The sequence below is a fragment of the Vitis vinifera genome, chromosome 18, assembly GCF_030704535.1.
Source record: "Vitis vinifera cultivar Pinot Noir 40024 chromosome 18, ASM3070453v1".
Classification (NCBI taxonomy): Eukaryota; Viridiplantae; Streptophyta; class Magnoliopsida; order Vitales; family Vitaceae; genus Vitis; species Vitis vinifera.
The window spans coordinates 8,756,591-8,778,695 of record NC_081822.1 but is presented as its reverse complement, the minus strand read 5'-3'; the positions used below and the strand labels follow the sequence as shown (position 1 = coordinate 8,778,695).

At 34.1% G+C, this 22,105-nt stretch overlaps 1 protein-coding gene across 2 annotated transcripts; it reads right to left on the bottom strand.

The window, feature by feature from the left end:
• Nucleotides 1-1,001: 1,001 nt before the first annotated feature.
• LOC100257460 (uncharacterized) lies at nt 1,002-20,363 on the bottom strand. Of its 2 annotated transcripts, none has more exons than XM_010666266.3 (12): nt 19,637-20,363; nt 18,891-19,134; nt 18,070-18,153; nt 17,525-17,766; nt 16,027-16,258; nt 15,683-15,847; nt 15,468-15,599; nt 14,925-15,038; nt 13,194-13,241; nt 10,941-11,019; nt 2,199-2,255; nt 1,002-1,371 (listed from the first exon to the last, which is right to left on the bottom strand). In XM_010666266.3, exons 1-12 carry the CDS (start codon nt 19,819-19,821, stop codon nt 1,307-1,309), a joined length of 1,647 nt encoding a protein of 548 aa, XP_010664568.1. In that variant the 5' UTR covers nt 19,822-20,363; the 3' UTR covers nt 1,002-1,306. The 2 variants fall into 2 exon arrangements, with proteins under 2 accessions (XP_010664568.1, XP_002284758.1); XM_002284722.5 differs by having other exon boundaries at nt 18,891-19,065.
• Nucleotides 20,364-22,105: the final 1,742 nt, after the last annotated feature.

Sequence of the window (22,105 nt, the reverse complement as noted above, 5' to 3'; positions counted from 1 at the left end):
CTCCTGTGTTATACCCACCTGAATGAAATAGAATTGGATATAATCTGATTCAGGGGTCATCCGGGTTTCAAGTGAATCGATTAGAGTTTAGAGTCTTCAGACAGGGTGGCAATGGCAGTGGCAGTGGCAGTGGAGTTGGAGTCGAGTCTTATTTTTTTAAAAAAATAAAAATAAAAATTATTACAATGATTGGATGAGTGAGTGCTATGCGTGAAGGGGTGGTCCAGACATGTACCCGAAACGAGAATGGATGACCAATCAAGGAGTTGGAATGCTGCCTTCCCTTTCAATACAATTATTCAGTTAGGAGCTGTTTTTGCCACTCTGCTTGGCTTTGAAATGGAGAATAAGCATGTGGCCTTGGGCAACTAGATACTACATGCTATGAATCAACGAGTTTGGCGAGAAAGGAAGATATTTTTTTTGCTAAACATGACTTCAAAGAGAGAGTAAGCAACTAATAGAAAAGAGAAGCTAAGCAGCTAAGAGAAAATTTCCAACCAGCCTCCGTCTGTTTCCATCAAAGATAAAATAAATAAATATCTCAAACTAATATCTTGTCTCACGAGTTCCCAAAAATATCTCAAACTGACATAGAGGCTTATTGATAGAAGAATCCTCTGGCTTTCCTTTTAAAATCTTGGAATAGGGTAGGGGAGATAAGCTGTTAAATCATCTCAAGGCATCAACAAATGTGGGCTGGTCACATCGACTAGTGTAAAGTCTATCTCCTGCAATCACAGCCATTCTTTTGACATGTGAATCAATCCAAACGCCATAGATCATGCAAACAGTTCCAAATTTCTGGATCTTCCGAAGTGAGGATACCGTTACAATATATATCTTCACAAGTTAGAAAGCTCTTAGATATATGAGTGCACACGGTCGAAGAATCTTACATTTCAAAGCACCCCCAATATAAGATAAAATCTGTACTACAAAGCATATATGCAAAAAGCTTAGAATACACTGTAACATCAGACATCTGGAGATAGGAAAAATGGTATGAACTTTGGTTCTTATATATCAGGGAAAAACAAAGACGCTCGGCCAAAAATGGTTCTCAAATTCAGCTTAACATGCCATTGGATTTGCGTTTCGACACATATATCACCATATATGGAAGAAGAATAAAAGAATATTTCCCAAGACCATATCAACTTTTAAGCCTATTTCTTATTCATGCCTTTGTACAACAATTCGCCAAGTTGAGTCTTCTCCAGTGCTGCTTTTACAATTGGACGTGTGGAAAAGAAAAAGGAAAAAACAAAAAAAGGCATGCCAATTCTTTTAGAAGGGAACAGAATTAAAAAACTAAAGCATCCTCCTTCTCCTCATCCTCTGTTGCAGTTTCTTGAAGGTCAATCTGGCCTGCAGCAGCAGAAGGGAGCAATAATTATCAGAATACAAAGACTTTAAAAAGATTTTTATTTCCTTTTTAAAAATATATATATATACTTTCTCTGAAAATATTTTCTCGGTTGAGAAAAGAAACCAATAGAGCCATTTAATTGCTACAACATAATAATTTACATATCATGGTATGGAAAATCAAGTGCATTGTTAACATGGTTTACTGCAGTGCAAAATTACAGATGAAGAAAAAAAATAACAGTGTATATAGTCCAAGTTGTTAGAATCTTGAAGCACATGGCAAAGGAAAATAACAATTTGGTCAAGGTGAAATTCTAAAGACACCAGGCATTTAATTCATTTGCAGATAAGAAACAAACCACAAATTCTGTGTAAGTTGTTCAAAATTAGAGAATATTAGTAAACAAGATTAGAACTCAATTTGGGATTTTACAACCAGATTCCATTTCTGAAAGAAAACTGTGTTGGGCTGTACAAGACATTAAACATCATTTTCTTTGAATCATTTAGCGGTTAAGGTACAAGGTCAAAGTTCACTAATGTGAATCTGATGCTGAATTTTTTCAATTAATTGCATCATATTAAAATGAAACCTGCATAGCCAGGCACTTTTCAGGAAAACAGTATCCTAACACAAATAAAGTCCACATTTCCAGGGTCATTTGTTTCAGAGAACTGTGAAATTTATATCTACAGAAAATCACTCTCATTGTGCCAGACATGATAACAGGCAAATTACCTAGAATGACTCTGGATCTATTTTTCCTTATATCAAACTAAGTTTTCATGACTAATAAATAGTAATTGAAGAAAGTTAACCGTACCAAACAATGAAACCAGAGAGGGGGCCTTTGAAGATCCATTAGATCTAACGTCTGTACCTGCAATTCGCATCAAGAATAATGAGCCTCCTCTACTATTGATAGTCCTAGGAACATATTTGTCAGAATATACACATTTCGGCCAGATTGTAATTTACAGTTGTTACTCAAATACAGTGTTCTTCCCTTCTATGGAACCTAGAAAGATGAAGCTAAAACTTACATGAAGCATAAAAAAAATCCGAATGATAAACAGTAACATACACCAACTAGCTCAATTTTATAAGTACTGGGTCCCAAAAATAGAAATATAGAAGCACAAACCCACTACTTTAAAATGGCAGTAAAATCATCTGTTGTCAAGTTGTTTCCTTATGGAAAAATCATCACATATAATGCAGCATCCAAGGTGAACAGTTATCTAGAGAAGGATTTAATGGAGCATGTTCATTAAAATTACCATTGCCAGACTAATGATCATATACTTTTTGGAAAAACCTAATGAAACCAACCCATACAAGAGCATTTAAGATATTATGATGTGCTTTTAATCCATATCATATACATGTATTCATCAAGTTATCATCCTTTTAAATAGCATCACCATCTTTAACTAGACTAACCCATGGACTCCAGGGTTCACAACTATATATGAAGGGGACTGACAGATACGTGGCAAGCAGAAAAAACAAAAGCAAGGGTTGAAATAACTTTTAACATCTACAGTAATATGGAACAATTGGTTAAATAAATGTGTAGCACCAGACACAAAATGGATCTTACAACTATTACCCTAACTGACATTTCCATACGAGTAGTGGACTATTAACCTATAAGAAACTCATCCATACATTAGGGAAATTTGAACCCAAACTGTATGCACTATATCTCTCCCTGCAGATTTCTTCCAAAAACTTTAGGTAATAACAGCAGAGGAGCCTTTGGAAGGTTTTGGTCCACAAGGGACATGGCTAGTTCCAACGGAATTCAATGCAGTTTCTATCATCACATTGAAAAATGTCATGGCTAACTTAACGTCAATGCTTAATTCATCATCATGTAAGGGTTTATAGTTGGGTTTGGAGATGGCCAAAATCACCCACTGCATTCTTTGTTCATCTTGATTGAAATGGGATTGTCCATTTTAGAGAGGATACTTGGGAGGATTAAAGAAAAAACCAATGTTTTTAAAACCAGACTGATCATTGAACTAGAAAAGACAATGATTCAAAGTTCAATGTTCAAACCGGTGGTTAAACTATGGTCAAACCGATGATGTCATAAATATATAACTTATATATTATATAAAATTAAAAAGAATTATAAGAAATTAAGAATGTATAGATATATATATAATTGAAAATTTAAATAATATTTCATTTTTTTAATTTGATATGCCAAATTAAATGATAAAAATATATTAACATTTAAAATTTTATTAAATAAAATATATATAATATTTAAGTATGAAGATATATTTAAGATGAAAGGAAAATTGTAATATTTAATTTTTAGATGTTTATATATCTTATTATTTTAAAATTTAAAAAATTATTATATTAAATTTTTTTTTGATAGATAAGCACTGAATATATTAAAAAGAGGCCAAAAAGCCACACAATATACAAGAAGTATACAAACCAGAAGCTTCACAACCAAAAAGAAAGCAAAAAACCCCACCAACCCTTAGCTGGAGGTTAACCACTCCAAGAAGCTTATAAGGGATAGCGAACTCTCTCCACTATACAATCTAGCCCAACGCCATAAATTACAAACAAAAGAATTTTTTAAGTTCTGAATTGCTAACACTCCTCCCCTAAATGCTAGTCTATTTCTTTCATTCCAAAGCATCCAAAAAATGTACAACGGGATAGACTTCCATATCTTTTTCCTTTTTTTCCCTACAAAAGGGCCCCTCCAGCTCAATAAGACCTCCTTTACAGTTTTTAAAAAGACCCACTGAACACCAAACAAAGCAAAGACCATATTCCACAGGACTTTTGCCACTATATAGTGTATGAGAATGTGATTTACAGATTCCTCTTCACAGCCACACAAGAAACAACAATTCGGGAGTTGCCACCCTCTTTTCTGGAGCCTATCTAACGTAAGCACCTTCCCCCAAGTGGCCTCCCAAGAAAAAACAATATTTTAGTTGGAACTTTATCCACCCAAATGTTACTTTTCGGAAAGTTGGTGGCAATGGTATTGACCACCAAATTGTACGCTTCCTTGATTTTAAACTGCCCATTTCTTCCTCCTTTCCAATAGACTGAATCTTCCTCTAAAGTAGGTTTATAGTCCCTCAAGACATGAAGCAAGTTACCTACCATATCCAATTCCCAATCATTGAAATCCCTTATAAACCTTAAATCCCAGTCTCCTTGACCGACATTCTGATCCCACTCTAAAAATTATTATATTAATTATTTTATATTATTTTCATACTTATCATTATATAATTATTATAAAAATAAAACATGAATGTAAATATTTATATTTATTTAATGGTTCTATATGATGAAAATGTAAAAAAAAAAAAAAAAAAAATCAACGTGTCTACATTATCATTTAAGTTGTTGTACAACAATAGATAACAAAGTAATTGAGTGGCTAAGTGGTCAAATCCTTTGCTTTTGTAACTAAAGGTCTATGGCTCAAGTCCCCTTGGGTGCAAAAAATTTTTCCCTCATAATCATTCCCACATCAGAAATATGTAGCCTACATTTTATTTTTCAATACCTTGAAACAATGACTAAAAACACAAGTGGGCTTGAGTGTGGCTAGTCAACCAGACCAAAGAGGCCATCGGTCGATGGTTCAATTGGTCAAATTGGCCGGTTTGACTTTTAAAACATTAGAGAAAACCTATATGCCTATGCTTGTGGAAAAAAGAAAAGTAGAGAAAGGGGAGAGATAAAAAAAGGAGTATCTGATGAAATGGGATCAAGATTGCTAGTGGTACCAACATAAATTGCTTTATGTTGTGATGATAGTTTATTTATATTCTTCAGTCTAGACTTTTTTTTTTTTGGAGATTAGAAACAAAAACATTTTCATTGATATGAGAATACAAGAAAGGATGCAAAACCCTTCCCCACATTACAAAACCTAATCAAAACAAAGGAAAAGAAATACTCTCCAATAGACATCAAAACTACTCAACATTGCTATTTTAACCCTTTTGAGCTACATGTTGACATCTAATCAAGTTGAATTATGTTGAGAGGAATGGCCTTGAAAGTTGTAATAGTCCGGCCCAAAAAGATGACTAGAAGTAAACTAGATCACATATCGTTTTAATATACCTCACTTATCCGTAAAGATCCTAACATTTCTTTCTCTCCATATTATCCAAATCAATGTAAGACAAGTGATTTGCCATATAACTTTGTTTGTAGTAATTCTATCCAAACCCTAAAAAGAAATGGTCAACATTTCACTAACATTTCTAAGAGGAACTCAAACCAAATTGGCTAGTTTGAATAGTTTGTGTCATAACTCCAAAATTATTAGCAATGTAAAAAAAGATGATCCATCGATTCTCAATTGCCAATACAAAGAGTGAAAACATCCAAATTAAGGGTTTTGAAAGGCCATTTCGCCTAAAGTAAGTTATTAGTCTCAACCTTCTTGTTAACCACTAACCAAACAAATAACTTGACCTTTGATAGGGTTTTTGATTTCCATATGAAATTTGTAGGAGAAAAGAAAACTTAAGTTCATTGATTAGATATAGTTAAGAAGAAAGATTTGACCGAAAATAAGCCGAAGGCAGATAATAACCAAGCTCTCATATCTAAGGAAGATGGTGATAGTTAACATGACTGAGAATAGATACGAGACTTTCAAGATTCTATATCTTTGAATTAGTGAGGTTATGTTAAAATTCAAAGCTAAAAGTTAAAGGGAAAAGAGTCCAAGCATAGATGAAACAAAGGAATTTTTAGCTTATGTGACTTTGTAAAGACTTGGGAATTGAAAAGTCAAAGGTTGTTTCCCTCACCAAAAATCTTCCCAAAAAACAGAATTTTGTCCTATCACCAACCAAAAATAGAATTCGACTACTTAATTAAAATGTTGGTGTCCCAACCCTTTAAATGTGTCACATAGGTGCTCAAGAGACCTTGTGTAATACAGTAGTAATCTCCCTAGGAAATTTCTACAACCACTTTCCTATGAGGGCCTTATTTCACAAAGATGTGCTCTCGAGCCTTAACCTTCCTTCCCCATTTGACTTGCATACTTGAATTCAACTAATAACATGATCTCTCTTTCCCTCCCCAAACCTCAACCAAAGGGAATTTTGCTACTAAGGATGGAATCTTATACAATGAAAGGAAATAATTACGGATGTGAGATAAACAAGATCCAATCAAAGTTATTCTTCCGCCTAAGGACAAAAAAGTTTTTTTCCATACATCGAGTATCCTTAAAATTCTATTTATGATTAGGCTCCAAACAACACTAGCCTTAAGATTCCCCTCTAATAGAAGACCCAAATAGGTTAAAGGCCAATAAACTTTACATTCTAACAATGAAGACAATCAAACAATTTGATCCTAGCTCATATTAATTCCTAAGAATGTGCTCTTGTCAAGATTGATCTTAAGTCATAAAATGCACCTAAAACAACAAGATAAGCTTAAGATTTTGTAAGTCTTCCATTATGGCATTAACAAAATAAATAATGCCATCTACAAACTGTAAATGAGTCACCTTAGTCTTTCTTCTCCCTACTAGGAAACTTCAAGAATAGCTCTTTCCTTTGCTTTTGATTACATCCTGCTTAAAACGTTAATTGCAATGATGAAAAGGAAAGGGGAGATAAGATCTCCCCTCTAGTTGCCTTAAACCATTCTTTGGCATTTTCATTCACTAAGACCACAAAACTTGTTGAGGACAAACATACCCTCATCCATGATCTCCATCTAATACTAAATCCCTTTTTTGTTAAGAGCATATCTAAAACCCCCAACCCACATGGTCATAGGCCTTTTCAAAATCAATTTTGAAAACATCTCCTTTTCTCATCCACCATTTCGTTGGCTATCAATACTACATTTGAGATTTGTCTCCCTTCCACAAAAACACCATGGGAAATGTTTATGGTTTCATTAAAAACTCCTTAGATGCAACTTTAAAGACTTTAACCATAATCTTAGACAAGCTTGTGATCAAACTAATGGGCTTAAAGTCTAAAATTTTGATGACTTAATTCTTTTTTGGCACTAGAGCAATGCAAGCGGCATTAGTGCTTTGTTTGATTACCTTGCTATTATGGAACACCATGAACACTTTTAATAAATCATTTTTTACCATGTCCCAACAATCTTGCTACACTACTATGGAGAAACCATCTGACCCTTAGGTTTTTTCCATGTCTAATAGAAATTTTTTTTTTACGAATTTCCTCTTAAAAAAAAGGTCAATCCAATCAAATTGCACTCTTTTCTAAACTAGAGGCCAGTTCAAGTCTTCTAGCCACCATGAATCTCCAAAGGGCCTAGCATATAATTTTTTGAAGAATCTCACTATCTCCTTAGAGATACTCTCTAAATTGTTTAAAGCAGCCTCTTCTTGCTTCTCCAAAGACTTGATGATCTTCCTGCTTCTACTTCTATTAGCCATCCTATGGAAAAACTTAGAATTGCAATTCCATTTTTGTATCCATCTTATCATAACCTTTTGTCTTCTAGTAACCTCTTCCTTTAACAACAATTCTTCCATCTCCACTATCTTCAAAGCCCTAAGAGCTAGAAGCTCCGGAGAGAGATTTTCTTTCTACTTGTTGGTATCAATGTTGACAATATCTTCGAGAATATTCTTTTCCTCTCCTTTCAGCATCTAAACGCAACCTTACTCGATTCTTTCAATTTTGATTTGACATATTGTAGCCTTTTCACGAATCTATGACCTTCCCAACCTTCAACCATAAACTCTTTCCACCAAGAGTGAAAACTAGTCTTAAAGTCAGGGCGAAGCAATCACATGTTTTCGAACCTATATGGAGTTGGTCCAACAGATTTATGTCTATTCTTTCAATTTTTGATTTGAAATATTGTAGCTTTTTCATGAATCTATGACCTTCCCACCCTTCAACCAAAAACTCTTTCCATGAAAAGTTAAAACTAGCCTTAAAGTCAAAGTGAAACAATCACATGTTTTCAAACCTATATGGAGTTGATTCTTATTTGAACAGGTTTGTGTCTATTCTTTCAATTTTGACTTGACATATTGTAGCCTTTTCATGAATCTATGACCTTCCCATCTTTCAACCAAAAACTCTTTCCACCAAGAGTTAAAACTAGCCTTAAAGTCAAGGTGAAACAATCACATATTTTCGAACCTATATGGAGTTGGTCCCTGTTTCAACAGGTTTGTGCCTAAGACAATTGGCCAATGATCAGAGGTGAATATGGTCTTCTTAGAGGCTATGTGTAAAGTCTATTCCCGTTCATTTGAAAATAAAAATCTATCTAACCTCTTGCAAACAAGGAATTCTTGTAAATTGGACCATGTAAATAAAGCATTTTTAAGTGGGGGATCGACCAACTCACTTTCTTCAATGAATTCATCAAAATCTTTCGTGTAAGGGGTTAATCTTGAACTACATAATGCCAACACACACACAAATAAATAATAATAAAAAGATCTAATATCATTGTCCAAAAGTCTTTTATGAGAATGGAAATGTTGGTATCTCCAACTAAAACTAGCTTAATTGAAACTGAGAAGGATCCTAGCACTAAGTCTAAACATGTAAAAGAAAAAAAAAATTAGATAGGTCAAACCAAAAAGATCTAATATCATTGTCCAAAAGTCTTTTATGAGAATGGAAATATTGGTAACATACACTAAGGTAAGTCAAAAATCTATTTCTCCAACCAAATCTAGCTTAATTGGAACTAAGAAGGATCCTAGCACTAAGTCTAAACATGCAAAAGAAAAAAAAATTAGATTGATCAAACCAAAAAGATCTAATATCATTGTCCAAAAGTCTTTTATGAGAATGGAAATGTTGGTAACATACACTAAGGTAAGCCAAAAATCTACTTCTCCAACTAAAACTAGATTAATTGAAACTAAGAAGGATCCTAGCACTAAGTCTAAACATGAATATTTTCTTGAGTTCCATATTGTTAAGACTCCTCCCGATGACCCACAAGTTGGTAAAGTGGCTTACTTCTTGTTTCTGCTTGTCCACACGAATCTCATGTCACACTCGTCTCTCTTTGTTTCCTAAAACATCACAATGTCTGGAGATCCGTGGTGAAGAAAATCCTTTACTACTCTCTTTTTCTTTCTAGACCCTAAGCTTCTAATGTTCCAACTTATGATTTTCATACCACAAGTGAAAATCCCAACAAACATGGTGCCAACCCCAGTTAAGCATCTCTTCCGGATATCACAGCTTATACTTCCCCCTTAAACATTCTACTTTAAACTATTGCAACCCATTGGAAGATCATTCTCTCAATACTTGACTAGCTTAAAATTTATGATTGCCAAAACAGACAAAACTCTTTCCATTTTATTAGGGGTAATACCTATGAGAAACCCTTCAAAAGAGAAGGAACCTAGGTCTATTGGCTGTTTTTGTTTTGCAAGGAATTGAGCCCCCTTGGGGGGACCGGGCAGTGTTCTAAGGGAAGTAGCACTCTAATACACTGGGTTATATTGAAAATAGGACACCCTATTCCATCACAGTTGGGACTGCTGACAATTCAGTCAGGTACTGCATTTGGAAAAATTGGATTTGCGACTAAGAGAGGATCTGAATGGGTTGTCAAATACGGCTGAGCAGTGACTGGAACTAAATAGTTTAAAGGAATCAAAAAGAGATTTGAAGGGGTGGGATAAATGGGAATTTGGCTTTGTGGAGCTGGTAACATTGGGACTTCTCTCTGCTTTTTGGAAGGCAAATAGCAGGCCTCCTCAAAGTTCCAGCCCTTTGCAAAGGATTCTGGCCTAGAATGACTTACCTGAACTTGTCATGGTGAGAACACCCTCCAGCCCCTACAGTCTGGAGTTATATTGCTGCAAAATCCTTGGTTTTCTGTCGGTTACTTGAACCGAGATACTAGATGGTTTTAATTGCTATAGGGGTCTATGGCCACAAGGCCCACAACATACCCCCTTATCATTTTAGGTTGTCAATGTAATTCCTATTACTCAATTTCTGACCCTTTTTTTTTGAAAAAAAATTATTTTTCCAGGCAAGTAGGTTGTATGTTAAAGGCGTCTAAGGGAAAAGGGGCACGCTATCTAGGTGCCCAGGGACATAGCTCCTGTTCATCATACATAATGCAGGCAAGCTAATACACAGCTCAAGTGATGACTTTACCATTTTCAACTACTTCTGTCCAATTTAAAGCCCTATGTAGGCAGGAATTCTGGATATAGTAGCACCAAAAATTCACAGTTGATTCCTAATCTTCCTAGGTCACCTCAGATCAACACATTTCTGATTGCTTTTTTACCCATCTAATGACTCCTCATTTTGGCTATGCCATGTCTGTTAGCGTCCATCTGTTGACTCCCCAATATTCTGCGGCATACCGATGCTTTTTTGGTCAGACTTTTGCATGGATAGTCAAAGTAACTTTCTTTTCAAGTGTTTCCAGATTACAATAAATAGTGTTACTTGATCATCAGGTTGATCACTGGACAATAAACCAAAATGACTAACAAGGTAAACAATCAGGAATTTAAAATCAATAGCTAATTCTGGGAGCAGCAAACCTGAAGTTCCAATTGATTTCATGATATCTGATTTCTTGAAAGTATATCCTATGAAATTGGCATCTTTTGATGTCAACATCTGCAAAATTGGACATGCAAAATAAAACTGAAAATTATACCTCCCCATACCTAGAACCATTCAAAAGCTTAAAAATTTAAAAAGACAAATATCAGAATTGACAACATTTTTTTCTAAGCAATTTATTTTCATGTGTTCCTTAGATAGTTGAAAACTTGAAATAAATCAACATATTGAAAAAAGAAACGAGTCTTGAGCTAAAAAAACAAACAAACAAACAAAAAAACCAAAAGCAGCCATGGATAACATATATTTTCACCAAATATCATTTTTTTAGCACAAGGGCTTCTCCCTTCCTGTTATCCCAACTGGCCAAACACTCTCACCCAACCAAACACCACACCCCCACCCCCAAAGCTCTCCTTGCCCAAAGTACAAAGATATATATAATAAATAAACAAAACAAACACTTCCACCAGTGTTAGAAGTTACTTTGACTGCCATAATCCATGAAACCTCATAACAGATACAATAAAGATCAGACTTAATTAGGAACCAAATCTCCTAAACAGTGTTATTAATTGTGTATACTCATGGCTAAAACAATTTGACGTAGCACATCCCCTAGAATGATTGTCTACAATCAAATAGGTGGGCTAAAAAAATTTGATGTAGGACAATCCCTAAAATGATCGTCTACAATCAAATAGGTAGGCTAAGGTTTCAATCTTTTAGGCTATGTTTGGTTCTCGAAAAATTTGAGGGAAAGAAAATAGAGAGGAAAAGCAGAAGAAACAAAAAAGTGAAAGAAAATAAAAATAGGTTTAAATTCAATAAATTATTTTTATATGCTTCTTTTTTATAGGTAAGTGCAAATTGTATAAAAACGTCAAAAGGGGCGCACCAAAGTACACATGGTGCATAGAACGGTCGCCTAATAGCGGCAAAAAAGGACAAGGAAAACAAAAATACTCCCTCCCTCAATCCGCCTATTTTTATATGCTTCTTCAAACTCATTTTTCTTATTTTCTTCTATTATATAAAGATTTAATAATTTAAAAATATATAAAATTTTGACAAATTTTAATTATATTTGATTTTCTTTTGTATTTTCCATGGTGAAATCAAACATGAGAAAACCATTTTCCTTAACACTTTTTTTCTTTCCTTAGTACATTCAGGGAACCGAACATAGCCTTACGACTTAAAGAGAGGAACATAAAATTTTATGTCAACGAGGAAAAGTAAAACAAAATAAATAGAAAGAAAGACAAGAAGAAGATATCAAAATCTTAGAATCTCACTAAAGCCTTTTAGGAATCTCACCTAAAAGAAAATAAATGGAATCTCACCATTGAAAATTGCAAGATATGTAAAGAAAACATAATATTATTGATCACTAATGTTTAATCTTGTTTTACATCAATTAGCCTTTTATTTAAAGGCTTTAGAAAATCCTAGAATTTGAATAAAAACCTAACCTATATAGTTACTAATTAGTACACTTATTTTCTTCCTAAAATTGTTAAATCTTCTAAAAGAATTAAAAGAAATAAATAACTTACATTTTAGATTTAGAAACTAAATATAATAAAATTTCTAATAAAGAAGACTTCTAAATTCTATGAACTCAAAATAGAAACTATTGGATTAAATATTATTTTAAACAATATAATGTTTAGAATTTTCTTCCTTATTTTTTAAGAAAATGGTAAAACTTCCCAAATTCTAAATTAAACTAAAATACTAATTACTAACTACTTATGACCCCCCAAAAAGTTCCAAAATTACCCAACTACTCTCGATAGAGTAATTTAGTTTATTATTATTATTTCAATCCTTTTGTGCATAGATCTTAGAGATTCATCCTCATGACCACAATTCCAAAGGAAAAAAAAAGTAACTAATCATGAAATAAGTGCACCACATGAATGAGTTTTCTAGGTGCCAAACGACGGTCTCCTTGGAGACAAGCTATTGCATCAGAAACCTTACATGTATTCAAGAAAAAGATAGGTCTTGCTAAATTCATTTTCAAACCTTTGAACAGTAACTCAAAATAATCATATAAAAATTATGATCACACATAGGTTCCAAAGAACAATATCCTCTCAAATTAATACTCATTTGTTGGATCTTAAAATTACTTCTAGATAAGATGTTCAATTAGATCAAAAGGAAAAAAATAAAATAAACAAAAATAATAATAATAAAAATCAATACAAGTTCATTACCTTTCTCCAAGGTCCCACTCTCGGTATTGTTGATGGTGGACCTTCTACCTGTCAAAATGCAAAGGCTTAGCAAAAGAATTTTGAATTAATGAATTGAGAAATGGAAGCAAATAGAGCACAAAATTGTAAAAAAAAACTACATTCTTAAGAACTAAGAAGTTGGGATGGCATCATCTAGAGACTTAAGGGTTTATTTGTTTTTTTTTTTTTTTTTGGGCTAAGTCTTAAAGCTACTATTTTTAAGATTTAAGATATTTTAGAGCTGTTTGCTTTTTTAACTTATCACCTCCTAAGACAATTTTGTTGAAATAAAAAAAGTTAATTTTTTTTACTTTTGTCTTCTCAACCTTTAACTTCTAAAACACCCAAAATAAAACCAATTTTACTTTTGAAAATTCCTTTTATTCTTGACTTAAAAATAAATCAAAACTACTTCAATTTTGTACTAGTTGACTAAGAAATAAGTTTACCATAAATTGAAAAATCTATCATCCAGAAAAAATTCAACATAACCGATTTTTCACATTTTCTCTCTTATTTCACAAGAAAATTTAGATAAATTTTTTTGAATAATTGTTACATAGATGCAAAACCAATAATATAAAAATTAGTTAATTTGGATAAGAAATGAATATAAAAATTTTCAAAATCAAAATACTATTTAACTAGATGGAACTATTATTTTTGTCCTATAACTCATCCAATTCTCAATGAAATTAAATTTTGTAGATTACTCTCAGAAAATAAATAAATAATTAAATAATACAACAACAACAACAACATTGAACTCATAGAATTTGGATAAAAATGAATTTACTACATTTTTTTAAGGTCCAACCTTTTATAATATAACAAAATTGAAATATATAAATCAATTATCATTAATTCAAATAAAATTTCCTACAATTAGAACTCCAAAGTATGATTCATGTCCATCCAATTATTTGTTAGAATCAACAATTTTAATTAATTTTGAAAAATAAAAAGTTAGGAAGTCATGTTCTTAATTCTCTAATTGAACATCTAAAAAATAATGAATTGAATTTAACAATTGAGCACACATTTCAATCACAAATACATAGATCGAAATACGCATCACATATAAATCCATGGTTAATTAATGAAACTTAACCAAGAAAACTTCTAATATTTTCTTAATGACTAAACATAATTACTATCTAGTGACTAATTTTCTAACTAATTGCATAATTAATCATTAGGATTCAAATATCTTTATCTTAATTATATAAAATAAAAATAGAAAAATAATTAATGTATGTAAGGATAAGGATGGTTTATTCGACACATAACTACAGTAAGAAATTAATAAAAGCGAACAATTTAATACTTAATATCATTTAGACATTATTAAAAATAAACAACTTAATATTTGATACCATATATTTACAATTAAGTTAAATTAAGGTCCATTCAAATTTGAGATAAAAAACAAATGCTATCTAAGTGAAAGAAATTGCAGAGATGGTTTGGTCATCACCAGATACCATTTCCAATACATGCAGATAGAATATTCTAGGTAACCAAGCAGAACATCAAAAAGAACACAGAAATATGGGCTGTGAAAGAGCAACTGGTTAAACAGTGTTCATATTCTGAAATTCCTGTTTGGGACAAAGGGTTTGTTCAGTTGAATGAGTTCTATTATCAATTTTCCAGAAACTTTTTCCAAAGTTGAAAATTGAATTCTACATTTATAATCAGTGTACTCACTTCATCAAACTTCTCGAAATTCTGGGTGTCTAGCTCTCCAGTAACAGTAGGTTTATGAGCAGCTTCCATTTCATATAGCTTGTCCCATTGAATACATCTAAACCATGGATGTGCCTGAAGAAATAATGATATTATAAAAACGCCAACTAGATTGAACATCAAAGGGTGAATGGACTAATGGCAGGAGCCACAAATAAATGGTGTGCATATTACTGATTAAGCTAATAAATTGGAGAAAAACAAATAAATGTGGGGAGTGCCTATTTACAACTACTTTGGGCAATCCCTCATTTTTATTTCAGGAAAAACAAAGCAAAACCTTTAATGAGCCACAAATAAATGATGTGCATATTGCTGATTTACCTAATAAATTGGAAAAGACAATAAATGCGAGGAGTGCCTATTTACAACTACTTTGGGCAATCCCTCATTTCTATTTCATCAAGAAAAACAAAGCAAAACCTTTAATCTCTGTAGATCCATTCGATACTTACTTTACATGAATCATCAAGGAAAATGATAGTTTCATGGAAGGGTGATTACCTTTATTTCTTCCACTCCTCCAGTCCCCAGCCTTGTTTCAACATCACATAGCAAATGACAGATCAGATCCTTAGCTTCATCAGATATTTTGGGTTCCTCAGGCAATTTCAAGCATGTTTTCCAATTGATAATCTGATACAAAACAGAAACTTTTTCGATTCTGAAAACACAAGGGATACTCAAGAAATAACAAAGAGCCACGGATATGGTTTCACCTTGCGGCATGTGATCCTTGGATCATCAGAACAAAAAGGAGGGTAGCCTATGAGCATTTCATACATGATTGCCCCCAACGACCACCAATCACACTCCATACCATATCCTTTCTTCAGCAAGACTTCAGGCGCCATATAATCAAGAGTACCAACAGTAGAATAAGCCTGCAGAACATTGAAATACAGCAATAACTTGCAACATTCAGGATTTGCTCAAAGAAGTAAATAAATATAAACAATAGAAAGTGTAACAATTTTAACATAAAAGAAATTACTGTTTATACTTCCACCATGTCGTTAAAAAAGTAAATGAAACCCAATAAGGTAGAAGATAAAGTTAATACCAATGCACGACGGTTACGTTTCCATTGTTGCAATCGTTCTTTTGGCATTGACCAAGGGGCTCTGTCATATCCCGAATATCCCTCAGTTTCACTTGTGGATTCCTGGGTATTAAAAACATCATTTTCCAATAATATTGTTGAATATTTGTCATCCAGTGGCTTACACAAGCCAAAATCTGAAAGCTTCAAATGCCCATTCTTGTCCAATATCAAGTTATCTGGCTTTATGTCTCTACAAGCAGAGTAACTTCAGAGTCAGAGCAATCTTTCATGTTATTTTGAAAATAAAAAATAAGAGTATGTGCATGTACATAACAGAAGGCTGCAACAAAACCTTTCTTGAGATGTGAAACCCATAATGTACGATGAAACCCTTATTTATTTTACATTTACTAAATCTCTAAAAACGGAGTGTAAACGAAGGCCCAAAGGACAAGTTTTTGGCTCTTTACAATGACGTAACATTGAGCAATCAGATAAGTTTTGATTGTGGAAAAAGCGGCGGGATGAACCATTACAAGATGATTTACAATGAAATAATGGAAAAAATCACTATGACATCAAGCACCAAGCTGAGAACCTTTTGTTGGCAAAATTATATAGTTTAAAACAATTTCAAACTTGGCATTATAGTTTTAATAACAATGTCGAATGTAGGATTGAGATGTCATAGAATGAATGTGGTTTCTGCAACTCTTTACATCAAGTCGAGTGGATGAACTCGAAAGGACATTTCCATTGTTGTTACAGATGAAGATATTAGCACTTGCATCATTGTTATTTTCAAAACTTCTCTTAGGCCTTTAGTTTCTATTTAGCGGTGGCAATCTGCCAAGGTGGGCCTAAACAATGAGCCTACCGCAATCTTTAGCTTTAGCCTACCCAAGCCAATCATGACCAAATCAATTAGTTTCTTGGTCATAATGAGGCTTGAAACGTCCATCTCCAAAAAAAAAAGGGAGAAGTACCACGCAATGTATTGTCAGCTCTTTATCCTGGACAAGACCAAACACAGTTGTGAACTATGCAACCATGATGACCAAAAATAATGGACTGGAAATTGTCATTTCTTTCAAGATCATTAGTTTGGAAGGAAATTGAGACACAGATATGCCAACCTTTGTTTTAAATTCCTTTTTTGATAACCGAGGAACCTTCCATGGCTGAGTCCTTCAGACTCTCCATGGGGATCCAAACTTTGAGGTGCTGACTGTGTCCACCACAACCAGCACAGAGTAATCCAGGGCATTCAACCAACTGTAGAAATCGAACCCAGGACTGTGTGCCTCTACTATACATCCTGGTCTTCATCCTAACCAACTGGGCATCCTAATGGGCATGGATATACTGATTTCATATACTAGAATTTAAGTTATTTAGCAACAAGGAAAAACTAGTTCTAAAAGTCAGAATGTTTTGTGCATGCATACATGTGAGTAGCTATGGTGATCACACAAACTTATACAACACTAGATTATCTTGTGCATTGTTGTCACACCTATGGACATAGCTGTGTTGATGAATTGAGTGAATAGCTAGAATGCTCTCTGCTATGTAAAAACGTGCAACATCTTCAGAAAGAACATCTTCTCTCATCAGTAAAGTCATAATATCACCACCAGGTAAATACTCCATGATAAGGTACAAGAAATCAGAGTCTTGGAAAGAATAGAAGAGCTTTACAATGCACCGACTATCAACCTCTGCAAGCAAGTTCCTTTCTGACCGAACATGCTCAACCTAAAATATGGAAGACAGAAACAAAAAGGAAGTAAAAGAATGAATATATGCAGATGAAACAAATTGACTTCAAATCAAGTTGTGAAAAAGGTTAGTAACCACCAGGAGGAAAAGTACAAACTGAGGCTGTGAGGCATACACAAATCAAATACATACCAATATGTACTTATCTGCTCAATATGTCCACAAACAGCAATAGTTTCTATTTTGTTATAGTTGGTTAAGAAAATGAGAAGATCATGACATGTCCAACAGTAGAACATAATAATATTTGATACTTCAAAGCGGTTTGGGGGTTCTTACCTGTCCACGGCTAAGCATCTCTGATTTCTTCAATTTCTTCATGGCAAAAATCTCTCCGGTACTTTTACCACGACATAACCTAACCTGCACTTGTTCAACAGTTTATGGTTAGGAGTCAAGCTATCAAGGATGTATCATATTCAAAAAGTGATCCTTTTTTCTTGCATAGGAAATATAAAGGCTATTTTTGGTTTCCAAAAAGTTTAAGGGAAAAAAAATAGAGCAAAAAAGTAATAGGAAAGAAAAGATGAGGAAAAAAAAAATGGATTTAACATTAAAAAAATTATTTTTATATACTACTTTAAACTCATTTCATTTATTTTTCATCTTCTATGTAAAGATTAAGTAATTTAAAAATATATAAATTTCTAACTAATTTTGATGCAACTACATTCCTTTATCTGAGTGCAGATGCCTTCCATAGAATGATTACTTTAATTTTAAATTTGTGACAGTAAGGAGAAACAAGCCATGCAAAAAATTAGACCATCATAAATGTAAAAACAGCATATGGAGTGAGGCAAATACAAATATGTAATAATAGGAAAAATATCACTAGAGAAATATGGCCCCTACAAGGTCAAGAGTCACTGAATAATCTGTCAAAGTCTAACATTATTATTATTATTCTTTTTAAACTTTACCAATTATATGGTGTTGCTAAAAGAAAGGTCAGATAGGTTAATGCTGCAATTAATCACTTGATTCCTCTTTTTGGGTAGGCAATTTCTCACTCCATTCCATATATTACAAAATTTTTATTAATAATTTGAAATTTCATTCTAAATCTATAAATTATTTACAACAATGGTTTTCATTACCTCGCCAAATGCACCTTTGCCAATGATAGTCAATTGTTCAAAGTCATCAATTCTAATTTTATGTCTTTGAAGTCTCATATACTCAGTTTCTTTGCGTTCCAAACTCCTTAGCATCTGCTCTTGCTCCTCATTTGAAACCTGAGCTTCCTGTGCTCTTCTCTGAAGTGCTCTACGTCTGAAACAGAGTAATGTGACCAATATTACTATCTGTCTTGAAAAGGTAAAAAGTCCTCCCTTTGTCCTACTTCAAAAGGCCCAAAAGAACTTGTTAGGGGTAATACTCTGCAGACAAATTGAAAAGGCACACACCATTTCTTTCCTGAAAAAATGTTATACAGAACAAGGAACCAGCCTGTTCTATTAAAGAATTTGTTACAAACCAAAGAACCAGGGGCTAATAAAAAAAGGTAACTAAAAGAATTACATACCAAAACAAATCAAGAACAAGACTGAATCCTGCTTAACCAAAAAGAGACATCCAAAACTAGATAAAGAATGGCATAAATCCAAAACAGCGAGCCTCCATTTGGACTACTAAGGAAAATAAATAAAAGAAAATGGTTCAGACTGGATTCCTTATCATTCTATTTGCTCTTCTTTTCCTTCACCATTTCCGAGAAACCAAACAGAATGATTTGCATACGGACATGAACACACTAAACAAACAAATCCTACATCAAATGCAACAAAACATAAAATCAGAGGAAAAAAACTACTGTTTAATTAAGAACAAAATCAGTACATACCTCTCTTTGCGATCTTGCAAGCCTTGAAGGTAGTTCTTGTAATGATTCTCAATAAACTGCTTGGCAGCAGCGGCCTTCTGCCTCGTCACAGGCGACGAAACCGCCACGTCCTGTGCACAATCTAGATATGGATCGGCCTTCATGTTAAGCGGCCCAAACTTCACGGTTCCATCGGCGCCGTCCATCTTCGGTCACCGGGAACTCAGTCAGATGAATCTAGGGTTGAGAAGAAAGGGAGTCAATCGATGGAATCGATGAAGAAGGTTTGCAGAGAAGGAAGGGAGACACCTGAGGGTTGTCATAGCAGTGGCAACAACATATCCTCAAAAGGTGTTTGATATAATGACTGACAGCAACAGAGAAGTTGAAGCGGGTCTGAATGGCTGTGAACTGTCATCTACACGACTCGATCAAAGCTGTCCGGTTTACCTATCTGTTTTTGGCTTTGTTTTTGTTTTCATGTTTTTTATTTTCTTTATTTAGTTTCTCAGGGCATCGCTTTTTTGGGGAGAATGGAGTGCGACCAACGCCATTGTTTTCCTCGCGTTTACATGAGAGGGTTGTATGACTTGTTGACTTCTAGCGGCAGAGTGAAGCCAGGGTCGGTTCAGCGACCCTCCTTTGTGTCGGCGGGGATATATAATAGTACAGTACAGGCCAGCTAAAGAAGAGCGTGGACGACACTTTTGATCAAGCCCCTCCGTAAAAACATTTTCATTTTGGGGCTATGACGTCTTCGACGCTCGCTGCCAGTTAAGGAAAGGACATCGGATTAGGTAATCCTATAAATTCTTCCTTTTTCTTTTTTATTTAATTTCATTACATGACTTAATAATAAAATCTTTTAGCATTATGGCTTAATTTCAACGTTACCAGCAACACTTCATCATGCACACATTGAAAAATAATATTACGGAGAGGCGCTCTTGCACCGAAATATCATTAAATCATTTTAAAAAATAAATTAAATAAATTTTATTTTATTTCAAAATAACTATTTCTTGGTGCGGCAAGATTTCAGCAGGGTGCGAGGAATATCTGGGATACGCAGAGCACTAACCAAAAACTCACAAAATTTTACAAATTGGCAACTGTTGATACGCATTTGACAAAGGAGTGGGCCTATTATAGAAGTTGAAGCAAGGTGAGGTGCAACGGTGAAAGTCAGACCAATAAAAAAATTGCGTCTTCAACGGACGCTCCCAACCCCACACCGTTACTGGATGGTGGTATTAAATATAGAGTGAGTCCGGCCCACTCCATGAACACTGAACGGTCCAGATGCAACTGAAGAGGCCACCCTGGCACCTGTCTCCTTACCTGTATCCGATATTCTAAGACACCCTGTCTTCTTACCTGTATCCCGTCCCTGTTAGGTGGATCCTGTTTACCAAAATATCGTCTCACGTGAACTACATTTATTACACTCTTCAAAATAATTCCGAAAAGATCGCAGGTCATGTAAGTTTTTTTTTAAAAAAAAAAAATTATTTCAAAATTTACACCTATCACATCTGAAAAGCAGGTAATAAGGGCCAAAGGGGCCTAATAATGATGGGAAGTGCCCCATCAATTCTACAGGGAGATAAGCAAGCTTTAATGGAGATTTGTTTGCAGCTCAAAGCCTGTCTAATAATGCGGGGCCGGTGATTTTGGACTCTCTTCCTATCTTTCTAGCGGTAGATATTGTTGGGTGGTTGGACCCCTTGATGCTAGCGTGTAGGCCTTTGCTCTTGGAACAAAAAAACAAACACTGGAAAAGAATAAATGAATGATGACTGCACTTTAGAAATAGTCAAATTTGTATGCAGTCTGCGCTTCTTTGTTGGATGAGTATGGCCCAAGGCAACCATGGACGAATCTAGATTCGACGAGATGTTTGACCCAACAATCAGTACTACTAATGCTGATTACTGGAACCCATGAAAGGTTCATTGTAAAAATCAGCGACGAAGTCCGAGAAATCAACTACATTCATCTTTGGATACTGAAGTCCTTTATCCATTGTATCCCTACTTTTGAGACACTGGAGGCCACCTTTTATTTTGTTTTCCCCTTTTTAAACAGAAAATGATGGAGCCCAATCCCCACAAATGGGCACATTGCATATATTGTCAGAACAAAGATAGCAAGCTTGGATGATTCTGGTCAGGAGTAATGGAAGAACGTGGCTTCAATTCTAGCCAGATCTCTTTTTTAATTGTGAAACACACACTTGCAGTAAAGATTGTTCTTTAGAAAGGGAATGCATTTCTACCAAATTACTAATATCTGAGGGCATATTACAGCTTAGAAGAAAGATTTATTGTTCTTTAAAAAGGGAATAAGCATTTTCATCAGATCACTAATTTATGAGGGCATATTACAGCTTAGAGTATATCTCTTCATCTTAAATATGTTCAGCACTGTTGACAACTTGGTTCAATTTCTCTCTTTAAAATTATGGGTTGGGTTGAAGTTGGAGCCTTA